Source organism: Frieseomelitta varia, unplaced genomic scaffold (genome assembly GCF_011392965.1).
Source record: "Frieseomelitta varia isolate USP_RPSP 00005682 unplaced genomic scaffold, Fvar_1.2 scaffold_158, whole genome shotgun sequence".
In the NCBI taxonomy this organism is placed as follows: Eukaryota; Metazoa; Arthropoda; class Insecta; order Hymenoptera; family Apidae; genus Frieseomelitta; species Frieseomelitta varia.
In genome coordinates, this window is record NW_025109283.1 from 248,822 (window position 1) to 264,085 (window position 15,264).

Sequence of the window (15,264 nt, forward strand, 5' to 3'; positions counted from 1 at the left end):
AGATTAATGGATCCTTTTTCTATTTCCACTGATCGTGATCGAACTGTTTCCATTTGTTGTAAATAACATTTCAAGATATTGAGAAGATATTGAGAAATGGACACGTGAAATGGTTTATTGGTGGAAGATACAATAAATTCTTGTGTAAGAACAATTTTTCAATTGGACTACTGCCAAATATTAGAACTACTTGATGAAAGATATCATGAGTTACATAGTTTTATAATAGAACATGTTAGTTTTATATTGAATTTTAAAAAATTAAGGATTAATATACATTTTTTCACCCCCTTTTCTGATTATTTTAGAAAGTATTAATAGCATTAATTTCTAACTAGGGCTAATTACTGGGAACCACAGAAATTTAGAGTTTTAAATTAATTAACTTTGAAATTACTAATTTAATTTCTATCTAAATAATACTAAATTTTAGTAATCTAATAAAAATTGGTACAGTCATAATTATACTACTTGAGTAGGTTAAATACGATCATAAAATTGTAATATCTATCAATATGTTTGGGAAAGTTACAAATTTTACCAAAAATATTACATAAATTGTTACACTGTAATATTATAATTGCTATTCAAAACAGTAACTAGTTAAAAAAAAAGTACACATTATCAACAGCCAAACAAGCAACTCCTAAAAAAGTTGTCAAATTTCCACAATTCGTTTCTCCAACATTTCTATAAAGACGATATTAAAACCAAGAAAAAAAAAAAGAGATCCAAACCAAAATCAAATCAAAAACTATTTCATTTTGCGCGAATGTTTTCAACATTCCCCTTGTCACCGAGCATCGATGAAAAATCGAAGCTCTGCCGATGAACGGTAAACCGGAGAAAGTAATGGAGATTACGAACGAAAAATGACATAACAATAAGTGCACGGACAGAATCGCGAGCCGGATATCGCGCGTTATTTTTGTTCTGCTACGAATCTCGGGACAGGTGAACAGGACTAATTGAAAGATAAATCCAGTTACGAGATTATTAACGTACGCATTAACATAGTAATTACGTATTAGCCACGATTTATATCTTTTATCGATCGCGGAGAATCACGATTTAGTATCCACGGGAGAGAGGCGAAATGTTATTTATCAGGATGGTTAAAACCGCAGCGGATAGTTAAAATTCGGTCGTTTTTCCAACGGATTTACGGCCCACCTTTTTCATCCCTCGCATAAACAATGTAATCAAGTTAATTAATCGATCGGTCGCTTGTTGGACGTTAATAAAAAAAGAGAGAAAGAGAGAGGGAGAAAATGCTGAGGGAGATTATCGATTGATCGAACAACTGGAAGAGAGATAATTGCTTTCGTGCAACAAGATTGAATGTGTTGGCAATTTTTATCAATTTAATCGGTATGATGGACAGATTTGTGAAAAATGGCGTTTGTACGGAATGATAAAAAAAAAAGATAATTGAAGAATTTTGGGGGTGTGTGTGTGTGTGTGTATAAACTAATTTTTATATATGCATATAAATATATATATATATATATGTTACAGTGCTATTAATATTTCTTTCCTCAAGAAATATTAAAAATTGACAAAAAATTTAAAAAGATCAAATAGAGTCTTCATCTTTGTAACTATTTATTTTTCGTTCAATTTTCATAAATTTACAAGATTGACCTAACAACAAAATACTTCGCCATTCTCAATTATATATTTCTATATTTGTTTTTTCATTACGTTCTTATCCCTGTCGGGTTTTCAATTTCGTTTATATTATACTGAGACGCAACTTCGGATATGTTTATTCATGATACTTTACGAGCTTAAAATTCAACTAACAAAGACGAAACAGAGAAAGAATTAAATGTAACTTAATTAAAAGTGGAATTCGAGTCCTAAGTTTCGCACTCTGTTAAATGAATACAGAGTGAATAGCAGTTTCGTAAAACGTTCAAAATTCAAGATTCTCAGGCTCGTTATTTCACTCATCGTTATTTCCCATGACACTTCTAGCCACGTTCTCGCTCGAAACTCAGAACGAATATTATATTTGTTTTCAAAACTGAAAAATTGAAACAATACTTTACACGACGAATAATTTGTAAAATGTTTGTACGTTGACAATTGTATTGTAAGTTACATACACGATTTAAAAATTTTATTATCCGCGACAAATTGACTGAATATTAAAAATAAAAAAACGTCCTGAGACTTCTGAGTAGTTATAAATATATTCTAAAATCTTTTTTTTTTATGATTTCAATTTTTAAAACTGAAATTTCATCTTGTTAACGATCACCTTGAAGCTCGCTTTGCGGTTGTTTTTCGCCATCAGAGTTCGATAAAATATTGAAAAAGAAATCAGCAGGTCATTGTAAATGGAAAACTTTGGTTTTCAAGATCATTGCAAATCTAGCCAGGAAGAGACATGGATAAAGTTTAAATTCCGACTGATAAAAGTATTGATTCCGACGTAATAAAATATATAATATGTAGAAACATCTCCGAAAGAAGCCTGACACCTTAAAGTTGTCGAAGTAGAGGATTCTTGAAACGAGTTCAAGTGAGATCGTCACGTACGATTCTTTCCTCCCCCCTCACAAACTTAGAACAGTTCGAAATATCGGCGATCGTTCGCCAGCTATTGGCACAGTTTAGCTCCCCGCTGCATATTCAATTTAAGATATATACTCGAAGCTTTTAGCGGACGTTCACATTCAACATTATCTTGCCAAGTTCAAAGCGAATCCTTGATTCCGTCCGGGCAAGTATCTCTATGATGGCTCTATGATGGCTCTTTATGGCGGAAACGTAACGATCAAAGTGCTAAGACCTCATTAAGATTTCTGACAGACCTCTGACTGAATACGTGAACTTCGCCGAGCATTAACCGATGACGTTGGCTAGGTAAGGCGCCCGGAGCCAATGGTACGAGGGCATTGAAGGCCTTCAACCCTTAACCGAAACCGCGACACGCGGTATTATTCCAGTTTTGCTGGACTACCTGTTTAAATTCGACCGCGGAATATTGTAACGTGAATTCACGTCCGACTGCTCTCGAAACTGGAATTTCGTACGTGGAAACTACCGTCGCCGCGTGGAAAGTTGCTACGACGAATCGTACGTATTCTATGTACTTAGCTCCGGCGTGCGGATGTACCTCGATTATTTAAGTAGAGGAAGTTTCGTCATAACTTGAGGAATCCGTCGGATTTTATAACGACGATTTTGTATTTAACGAGCGGAGAGTTTGTGCCACGTGTTTGCGCGAGACGTGGAATTTAGATTCTTGTTTTTTTTTTTACAAGTTAGAAGATCGTAGAACCATCTTTCCACAGATAGTCGCGTTTTATTGTTAATCAAATTATATCTTTCATAATTTGAAACGAACTCACAATCAGTGTACTGCGGAATTTCTAAATTTGAAATTCAGTATGCTACAACATTCTGTAGAGAGTTTAAGAAATTTAGTAGAGTACCAAATTTCAGTGTAGTTGCGAAACATGCTCGGTCGAAACGTTGATAATGTTTGAGGCAGTTAGAAAAACAATAGAAAAAAACGTAGTTTTCGAGAAAACAGATCGTTAATAAATATGATGAATGTTTCGTATTTGCAAATTTTTTTACTATCTTTAACTTATACACGCGAAACAATCCGATAAAATAGATAGTAATCGGACATTTTGCAACAGGCTGACGAGGAAGATCTCGACAATCTTTCAGTTATTTTTAAGTTACAACAGAAAATTATATGTGAAATTACGATACAACCAAATGTTTTTCCAAAGTACATGGTGTCTCCGGTTCTTCGATTCTCCTCGAGACAAATTATCGATGATTTTCGCGTTTACTTCCGCGTCATTAAGCAAACAATACGATCCAACGAGGGAATTTCCCTGGAGAGATCGAACGTCAGTTTAAAATTCAGCGACGCCCGCGCAAAACGAAACTTCCGACGTTCGTTTGCAACAAACAAAAAAATTGGCGCACGTGGCTTTCCTTGCACGTTCGTGTATCGAACCCCGACTCATTATTTCAGTTTTTTATGAAAAAAAAAAAAAAACGAAAAAAAAGGAAAGAGTGGGAATTACCGTATAAATTTCCTGGACAAATGCACGCTCGCTTTAATATTGCACCTATTTTTTTCTCAATCTTCCGCTCCTCCTTCCATCTCGTGATATTTTTCGTTATCGCGCGTCTCGTCGTTTCTGAACTCACGTGGACGAAAATTCGGGACGAAAATTAGACTTGCTAAGCTATCGATAGTTGGAATAGAATTTGCTGTTTTTGAAATTGCTTGAAGATCTAAATTTTTGTTTGTTTGTTCGAAAAATTCTCAGAGTGTCTTATTTCGTTAAAAGTCGAATCAGAGGGTGGAATATTTCTTTGAAAATTAAAAATTCAAAATCTACGACATACCGTATACGATACCGTAGAAAATATAGTTCTATTTATTTCAATTTTTATAGATTTTCAATGTTTATGCTAGCTTTTAAAATTCGGCTGAAAAATAAATCAAAGGAAATGTCTCGTTAGTTAAATTAATATTTATACACTATACTTTTGCAATTTAACAGCTTTATCAACGTTCTAAAAGCTGAAGTAAATTATTATGACTCTTTTGTCCATTTCACTTTTTTTCTTAAAAATTGCTTCAGCACCCTCGTTCATCGTTTCAACTTGTCCATTCCGTAACAACTACTTTTTTTTTCTTCAATAACTCTGCCTGAAACGACTCTTATACTCTTACCCTCGACCCTTATAATCGTAGGTTTATATGTATACATATATATACATATATATAATTTAATATTCTATTAATTTAATTAAAAATTAAAATTAAGAAAAAAAAATTTTTTAAATTAAATTTTCTATTAATTTAACAAAAATTAATTAGTATAATTAATTTTTTTATTAAATATAAATAAATTAAATAATATAAAATTATAATTCCATTCAACATATATATAATAAATAATTATATATATATATTATAGGTTTACGTAGGTAAGGAAACGAAATTCTTGTTGCAACTTGGAGATAGTCGTCGATTAATAAATTTTCTTCATGACGGTATCGCGGGGCAGCAGCGTTTCCGAGTCGGCCGTATAATTAATTCCGTTTCTATAATAATTTCCGACGAAACTTGCGCCGAGTAATCGGCGTAGGGGGGAGTCTGCGGCGATTTCTACTTGCATAGCGCGCTAGTTAAGGGACAATATTCCAGACTATGACGGTCGCTTACATAGTTAACCTTCACATTCTTTTTAAACCTTTTTAAACTTTTTTCATCCATTCCTTATTTGTAGTTTATCGCTTCGTACATTTCTTTATTAGACTGACCCCTTGATTCGTTTCTTTCTTTTTTCTTTTTCTCCTCAGCCATCTGGTCACCGTGAATATTTCATCGCGTCGCAACGACCGGTCACAAGCTCAAATCCCGAATTAGATACTTTAATTTTTAACGAAAGGGCCTGACGCGAATGGAAACAAATATATTTGTAGTTAATTTTTCTTAGTCGCGAATGATTATCATTATACGACGAATCGAACTCTTTTAAATGGAATATATCTTTGCAATTTTAACGTTTCTTCTTGTTCTAGTGATAATGTTCTTTCTCATTTTTTAAAAGTACGATGGTGCAAAAGTGAGAATTTTGACAGTATTGCATTAATTTTATTAATGTAAAAGTTATGTTTCTAAATAGAATGTTGTGGAAATATGAATTTCAAACAATATTTCGTTTCATAGTATAAGAACAATTAGTAGTAATATTCTTTAAAGACTGCGAGTGTTAATATTTTCTGAATATACATATATTTCATTACGTTATGTTTTATTAAATATCTGATTTAAGTATATATTTTCTCTCAATTCTCAACGTCATCGAATTTCATTTTTTAAACTATCATATCTAGAGAACGGATAGAAATTCCAGACATTCACTTCACTTTCCTTCGTCGCTATTTGTTCCACTTAGATCCTACAAGTTTTAATATAACAATAACATAACAAACTGTTATAATAAATTTTATATTTCAAGAATCCCAACGGAACGTTTCATTTAAACGTCCGAAAGGAAAAGCAGCAACGTAGAAACTGCAAAAAACTCGTTGTGAAACAAAATGAAAATTAATTCAAAAAGCATGATGAAACAACATTTAAGCTTAGCGACGAAAAAACGGGAGAAGGAAACAAACGAAGCATTTAAGACGCTTTAAGATTAATAATTAACAAACGCGTTGAATGATACACACACACACACACACACACACACACACACACACACATATATATATTTTTTTTCGCAATTTTTGTATATTGGGATAATTACAATGGCGACGAAGCTTTACTGTTCGCCGAGGAGGGAAAAAGTTACAAAAGGAACGGGGTTAATGAATTAAAAGCAGCACCTCGGGCGGTTTGTCTGCTCGTTATCCAACAAACGGTCCCTTCTATCAGAACGAATTGTTCTTGAGATAACGCTGTTTTCAATTTAAACTGATACCTCTGACCTGTTCCTGTTACAACCCTGTTATTTCAACGGACAGTTTAAATAACGACGTTTGTAATTTTCGCGAGAAAAGTCAGGAATAGGGGAAAGAAATTAATTGTTGAAATCTGAATTGAAATTCTGGAACTTTCTGGATTTGGGGATATCTATCATAGTGTATCTGAAACTTTGTAAATGGCGAATTGTATGTGCATGTACGTTCACTGCTTTACTCTAGTCTGAGTGTCTGATTACGAGTGGCTAAATCTACTGGTTCTTTGATCGACACCTTTTCAAAAAATTTAATAGCAAATTTATGAATGTTATTACTTGTCAAATACTCCTCGATTATAATTAGTTAGTTAATATAGTATCTAATAATAATGAAACTTGATCCAACAAAATACTACTTTATAGTAATATTTCATCCTCTCGTAATTTTCCTATAAACTGTCTGTAATTTTAGTACAAGATAATAATTTCAATGAAGTATCATCTTCTCTGACTGTGAGGCGTATTTTTGAACCTTCAGTGCATTTTCTGCGTCAATGAACTCTCGAATGTACTTTTCGTTTCATAAATAGGAAAATAATGGCAAATTAAAAATTACTACTAATTAATTTAATCGCCAAATTAATCACCAAAAATTGTAGGTTTAAAATTAAATTTAAGCTTAAACTTTCTAAAATTGATCATAATTTACGTGATCCCTTTGCAACGAAACAACTCGTGGAATTACCTTCGTTCGTTTCTTCAAGATTGAATGTTGATCGTGTGTAATGAAATTAAGAAGCGTTTGACTGACCCGAGAGTTTGAAATGGCAGTGGGCAATAACTTGCTCAGTTACCGGCTCCCGATCGGCTAGCTACACCGGCTAAATAAATCGCGGGAGGTAAAGTGGATCACGTTGATCCTGCGAACGAACAGATCTCGCTTACCTTTCTCAGGCAGCCGACGAAGTTGATGATCCCCTTGGCGCCCTGCAAGGATCTCGCGTCGGCGCCACCGCCCACCAGCAGCCGATCGCTCGCCAAATGTGTGAACGAGCCCGCAGTGTGGCCGTGTTCCGCGTAAATCCCATCGACGATGGCGGACAGCTGCAACAAGCAATGGAGCCAAAGTTCGTCAGGACTTTCTCGAAAGTTAACGCTGCGTCAGAGGCTTAAAAGCCATCCCTCTCTCCTCACACACATACACACACACATACATACATTCATTCTCGTTCACTCTACGGGGTAATCTAGATTTTGGATTAAAGCGCGGCCAACACAGGCTGACACGAGTGGCGACGCGGTTCCACGCGATGGATTGAATCTCGTCGGTCGATGTCGGCTCTCGATCCGAAAAGAATTCGCCTGGACCGCGTGTACAGGTTCATTCTGGTCGAGTTTTCATGGCGTTTGTAAATGTGCATAGTTTTATCCATGCTGCAAAGGCCTATCTCCTATCCACAAATAATTCATTCTCAACTCGTAAATAACAGTTTACTACGGATTACCGTAAGACGAAAGTTTTAACAGTCAAATAGCAGATAACTTTGTAACTTTCTAACGTTCTCTTCGTTGTCTCCAAATCTTTCTTTTTTCTATGTTTTTATTTTCGGTGATTCGTATTAAATTCCAAGTTCTCTTCTAGAGGAAAATCCTATTGTTTCGACAGGTTCGTGAGACTCGATTCACGGGACGATCTTATCGCGTGATGGCGGACTTTCTGGGTCACCGTGAGTATTGAGAAGCAACGTGCTTCTTGTAGCGAGCCATCTCAGAAAAAAAAAAGAAAATATGAACGTCGTGTGTCAAGCGGCTATAGCCGTTTCTATACCGCGGTGAATCGCTTCGTGACAAACGACCATAATCACCCCTGGTAACGAAAGGGTTAAAATCGTGTCCCACTGCACGGAGTGCATCGATATTTCACCTAACGTTGCAGCTAACTGCAGCTAACTTCGCGAAGAACCGCCAGACATAATACTGATAATTGTGCCATCAGTGTGTTTTACGAGCTTTGATAAAGCCAGCGAAACGGCGGAACATTTTTCCAATAAAACTGGATTTCAACACGAATGCACTTTCATCCAGGAACGTGTGCATATGTATACATATATATATATACGCGCATTCTTTTTAGGATCTGACTGAACATTTCTCACAGACACGGCGCGATCGTAGAAATAGGCACACGTATTGGTCGAAAGTTTCGCATACAGAGGCAAACTTAGGTAGTATTTGAAACGAGAACGTGTTTCGTAGAAACCTCTGGCAGATATCAAAAATCGGTAATATTCAGAGATACCCTAAATTGAAAAATGAATATCGTCGATCGTATTCTCGATAAAACTCTCCTTTGTTGTCGGATAGAGTTGCGGCTCGGACGCTTGAACCGATTAAATTGCAAGTGCACGTTCCATCAAGATCAGGTGAGAATGCCCGCGTGTAAATAACAGACATCCCTGTACTCAGTTCAATCTTCAAGCTACCAAAATAACTCGTGCTCGAATCTCGGTGGGGTACGGGAAATTTTACACGTGTCGACCATCCTGGTCCTGCCCACGAACGAGATCTCGAACTGGGGTTGCGCGGGGAAACAGACAGGAGCGAAGTGGTTAGAAAGCCCTCGGGATCGCGGCACAATATCCGGTCCGGGCATCGAGCAACGGTAAACATCGTAATGCACCACTCGAGGCTGTGGCAGCCGCCCTTCGAGGAACCATCGCGCCTCAGAACGATCTCGCGAATCTCTTAACAAACTACACCCTCGCTCTTTCTCTCGTCTCCTTAATTTTATCACGCCTCTTCGTCTCTCGGAAGATTTGTTTGCGAAGAAGTGGCCAAGAGGAGGGAGAGGGAGGGAGGGAGGAGGGGGAGGGGAGGGAAGGGAAAGAGATAAGACCAGGAGGAATTATGAGGAGATTGCTGCTCGGCCGCTGGCCGAAGGGAAAGCATCCTCGAGAGCAGCCTAATTACCGAGAACCACCGTGGCTACGGCCGAGTGAGGAGGTCATGAACGTCCTTGGAAGAAGTCTCCCCCCCCCCCTCTCTCGACGAGAAGAAGAAGGCCGAAAAAGAAACGGAATAACCGGCGGGTAACGACTATCGACGCCTCGCCTTCAGCTCTTAATGGACTACTCGACGTTCCGCTCCCCCAGAAGAGAGACTCTTCGTCTAAATGCTAAACCTTATGGGAGGCTATCCGGGCTTTTCCTTCGTTGCTCCAATGAAAGAAGGCCTCGGGATAGAGGTAGTTAGAGGGTTTCACCGAGAGACAATGTATTGCTGCGATTTTTCTCACATTTGGCTGGTTTGTTTTCTATGACAAGCTGGACGAAGAGTCAATGAACATTCCTTCCTTTTTCTTATGGTTTTCATACAATTGGTTCTTTCTTAACGATTGTAGAATTAATCGGGAAAAATTGTAACGATTGTTTGTGACACAATTTGACAGAATTTTTGGCGGATCACTTTTTGTCAGAACGATAGTTAAATGGAAGGATAACATCGATCGCTTCTGATTCTTTGTCTAATCGTTCACAAAACTTCATTACCTTATCTTCTAATTAATTAGCTTGTTTTCAAGAGAATTGGTGTTCTTTTCTGTGCTTCTCTTTAAATTAAATTTTGTCAATTTACCAACAGAAAGGGGAACAGAAGCAATTCGACTGGCGACAAGCGGCCGAAGAATGATTTGAAATTCAAAATTCGTGCTGAAACATTCGCGCAGTTTCTACGCTTGCCTCAAGAATATTCCAAATGCGCGCCACAGAGAATCCCGACTCTCCCTGTTCTCGCTGAATCCCGAGGATTACCGTACATCCAGACCGGATTGATTGGCTTAATTAAAAAGTTCCACGCCGGTTTCGCCACGAGCCAGGATTTTCCGTTGGCTCTAAGCCGATATTACTCGCCACGCTCGCCGCTAACCTTCGACGCGATTAACCTCGTTGTTTAATTCCTTCCGCCGTGTGGAAAACAGTTACCGCAAAACGGCGAGCAGCGTTGTTTCGTTGTTCCCCTTGGATTTGGAAAATCCGTGGCTGGCGAATGTTCCTTTCGAAGTGACGGCGATCTTTCAAGATTCGAAAATATTGCGACAAGATGTTCAAGCGAAATCGTTCAACTTTCCGTGCATATAAACTATAATTACGCACGTAGATCCCTTGAAACTGCTCCAGATTTCGAAAGAATCAGAAAAATTTCTCTCAATCAATTTCAAGCGATTCTTCGAACAATAGAAAACTAAAAGTATGTCAGTGGAAGTGCAAACTCCTCGAATTCCGTCGAAGAAATTTTCAAAGTTCACGAAACGTGTACAAGCGCAAGTGATTTTATACTGATCGTTTTGAGATACTTTCACTTTTGTCCTCTCTGCGAAGTGTTGCGCGCAATAATATTTATTGACAACGACGACAAACCCAACGAATGACAATTCCGCGGGGACAGGCGCTCGCCGCGAAAGTTGCCGGTGGAAAACAAAATTGGGACACGCGAACGTTAGATGGAACATCGAAGTTTATTTTAGAGGCCAATCGAAATTCGCTGTTGGCCGCTGGAGTGCCGTTGGAAGTCGACTTGTTTCCAGGGTCGCGGTGCTTTCAAACTGCCGCACAATTAAAACTTACACGTGCCACAATCAGCGCACGGCACCGGTCTAGAGCAGCCCTTGTCTAGAAACTTGGGAATATTATAGCCCGGTACAGACGACCAGAGATCTTCCGAAGTCGAAGTTCCCAGCGAGATAAGCGCAATCAACGAGCCTGTTCCTTTTATAATTACACGCCACCGTAACGACTTCGATTTTCGAGCAATATCCAAGACTTTACAACCTGCCGCCGCGGAACAGAGATAACGAGAAGTTCCAGAGATCGTTTGTTTCTTTGTATTTCATTTTCTCTGGCACGAGCGATCGGGAAAGTTTTCGATATCTCCTTTATTTAATTGTTTCCATTGTAATATAAATTCTAACTTTATTTCCATTTTATTTAATTTCGTGACATTTGGTTTTTGAAAACTACATTTTTCACTCGTATGTAGTGCATTTAATTTCTAATTTTTCTCGGCAAGTTGAAGCTTCTGTAGTTGCGCGAATGAAAATATTTTTTAAACACTGATAAAGTTATTCCTCCTTGGAAACAGTTTCTTAACAAACTGAAAATGCGTTCTTCAATATATGTGCGAACTTTTGATAAAATATTGATCAGAAAGTTCTTTAAGCTTCCAGAGTCTATTAATTTTCTCAGATGAAACGGATGAGAAATTCTGTAAAAAAATCTGCCAGCGAACAAACTCTAGACACCCCGCCTTATAAACCTTTCAAGTACAATGCTACAAATATCGTAGACTTGACATCGAGAGCTCTTCGTTTCGTATGGCGAAGCAACCGAGATCTTCTGGCTAACGATCGATGATGAAAGTTCATCCAACGCGGTGCTAGTCGGCGGAAGAAATTCTCGGGGAGGGAAAATGGAATTGCCGTGGCTCTTTGTCGTTCTGCTAAATTGCTCGAAATTGTTAGAACCATTTTTTATTTCAGTTTGCCGTGGAATGTATCGTCGAAATGAAAATGGCCGGCGCGGAGTGCGCCTCGTTAAATCGGCAAAATTACACGAGACAGAGGGGCCGTCCAGAATGATTTTACATCGGCGCGCCGCGCCATTTTAAATAGTCCTCAATTTGTATAAAATCTCGATTTCTCCCAAAGTACCCGACTTCCATTCGAAAGAGAACAAATTTTCCCAGCAATTTCTCCCTTTCCCCGTTTCAACGTACATGCGTATATTGTTCATTTTTCTTTGACAGATGGAAGTTACTTTATTTAAAAACAAATTTACTCTTTTTTAAATTATTTCTCGCTTCATTCGAAAAATTGCGTTACAAGTGAAACGAATTTCAAAAAATCGTAAGCTTGTAACACTAAGGAAATAGTTCTTTCAACTTTTCGTAATTGTTGCAAACAGGTTTGATTTTTCTATTTGTTGTTATTAAATATTTAACTGATTAAGTTATATTTCAGATCGAAATCGAAAATTTTATTTAAAATCGTAAACATCATACCCACGGAGAAATATAGAAAAATATGGATGAATATGAAACATACAATTTATCTCGTTCCATTCTAAACAAAAATTCTACTGTCACAGTACATTAATGTTTCTACAGATACAATTAAAGAAGTAAAACCTGGACAAAAATTTATTTTATTAAATCTCCTAACGAAACCTTATATCTTGAATATTTTGAATATTCCCGGATTTCATATATCCATCATACTTCACGGATTTCTACGTCTTCGAGTCTTCCATAAATATCCGCGAAATGCATTCCAACAACGTCTTCGCCTAACCTCCGCCAGCGAGATCCGCTCGAGGCGCATAAAAAAAAAACAAGGAAATGAAAAATCTACGACACAGTAACCCGAGTTTACAATCCGCAGATATTCATAAAGAGGAGGAGAAATTCCCGACGAACTCGTTCGACTGGTCTTCTTTTTTTTTTTTTTTTCCTCTAAAGAGCACGAGCGAAAGAGTGAGAAAGAGAGAGAGAGAGAGAGAGAGAGAAATACCAACCGTCGATAATGGTCGTTATTAAAACGCGATTCCCCCTGAGGGGATGCGTTCTCGTTCGAATAATTTTATTAAGGTTCGCCGGCCAATAGAAATGGCGGTCGATTCGCGCGGCTCGGGATCAACGAGCTGAAAACTGCGATCCAAAGTCGCGGAATGGCTCTCGCCAGCCGTATTTTACAGCGCCACGTTACAGAAAACACGATGCTCGAGGTTTTTGCCCGGAGATTTCTCCGCGGAGCCGCGGTTGTCTCGAGGAGGAAAAAAAAGCAGATCTCGGGGAATTTTTCCCGAGCTTTGCTCGCATTAAGCTCGTTTACAAAAGCTGTTCTTACGGACGCCCGTCTGGACTGAGGAAAGTCGGTTTGTATACAACCGTTTTGATACACGATTCAATTTTCGAAACCGACGTGAGAATGTTTCGCCAGCACGAAACTCTTCCCTTCTTTCTTCCTTTTCTTCTGCGTTTTCTTTTATTTTTTGAAAGTTGCTGGAAATTCAGAGGCCGCGCTGTTAAAAATTACGGCTCAAGGTATTTGTCGAGATTTTTATCCGCCAGGGGCGATTTGAACGGATTGAGCCTATTTTTTTTTGTAGTTTTCTTTCGCGAATTTCGAGGATTCGTTGGTCGATGATGTCGATTTTTATAATTATCAGAGGTGCCAATAAATAACGTCGGTTCTTGATACTGTACAAAATTTTATTTTATTTAAATTATTGTCACTGGACCGGCAATGTTTGTCAAATTTGAAGGAAAACGACATTACTTATGCTTCAAGCATAATTTATTGCGGTTTTAATATATAAATAATAGAAAATATCTGTTATTTGCGACAGTGACATCAAATTCTGAGGAGTCTAATTTTTGAAATTTGATTATATACACGTTGCGTTGTAATAAAATATTTACAAAGCAATTTATTGTAATTTTAGATTCAGTGCACAAATGAAGATTGAACAATAGTTTTACATCAAGTCAACGTTGCTATCAGTATTTTCCAAAACACACATGTTTAGTCCAGAAATCAAACGGAAAGTTAATTCTGACGAAAAATTCAAAAAGCTAGAAAACACGTAACTTACGTTTTTCCGGCCGATATAAATTTATTTATTTATTTTTTTTCATTTTTCTTCTTTCGAAAACTACAACGCATGCTTCCTTATTTGCAAACCGACGTTTCTCCTCCGTCATCAACTATATCCGAAATTGCCCACGCTACACGTTATTTTCCACAATCAAGTTTCACGAGAATTGACAGGAATCAATTTCAATTTCATCGAACGTCGAACGAGCGTGTATTTTCAATAAACTTTTGCACCCTTCACCTTCGATCCCGTAGCAAATGGGAGTCGACCGTGATCCGTTATTGCGTATACCGTTTCAGGCTAACATCAGCTTTCACGTGTCACATTAGCTTTCGGGGAATCTTGCTCGACAAGTAAATCGCGTTAATCAATTTTCCCAGGGACCACGTTGGACGACGTTTCTCTGAAAACTTTTCCCATCCTTTGCAACGTAAAACCTGCACACAGAATCGTCTTTGAAAAATTCCTAACGAACTGTGAAAAAAATTCGAACCCAAGCTTTCCAGTCTTTGTGAAAAATAGCATTCAATCGATGCTACACAAAATATATCGTTCTGCCTTCCAAAAATAATATTTCACTATATTTCACTTCTATTGTACCTACTGTGAGGAATTTTTCCTCTCGTTCAGGGACGAACTTGTTAAAATTTTTATATAGAATTGTCTTCGGCGTATTCAGTTTCATGAAATTGAAAATCTCGAAGAACATTGAAAGAGACGACGTTTAGAGAAATTATTAAACGATATAAATAGTATGTTTAACTGAGATTGAATATTTTTTAATATAATGTCAACGAAACGTCAGAATCTTAGTAATCAATACCTCTCCAAATCATTACATCACCGTATTATAGTTGCGATTGTCCACAATTTTTTCTTTCTCCGCAATTATCGGGATCTTTTAGAAAATTCGTCGACTTTTGTTAACTATTTTGACCATTTCTGTTGCAGAATAACGTTCTCTGTTCAATCTCAATATCACGTGTATTTCAGCTCGATTTAACTTTCACTCGCGATCTATTTTTACAAACGTTAATGCGCATTTAACTGACCGTATATCACACGAATGTTACACTTTCAATAATTTTCGTACGACTGAGCACAGTACTACTATGCGGTATTTACATTTTCATCTTTTCTGAGAAATTGCGTGTCACGTT

At 37.5% G+C, this 15,264-nt stretch overlaps 1 protein-coding gene across 1 annotated transcript in view; it reads right to left on the bottom strand.

Moving 5' to 3' along the window:
* LOC122536736 (neurexin-3-like) overlaps positions 1-15,264 on the bottom strand; it is a 119,122-nt gene that overhangs the window by 8,237 nt on the left and 95,621 nt on the right. The window contains exon 7 of the mRNA XM_043669361.1: positions 7,401-7,559. Coding sequence (XP_043525296.1) covers positions 7,401-7,559 — 159 coding nt within the window. The remainder of the gene's footprint in view (positions 1-7,400; positions 7,560-15,264) is intronic.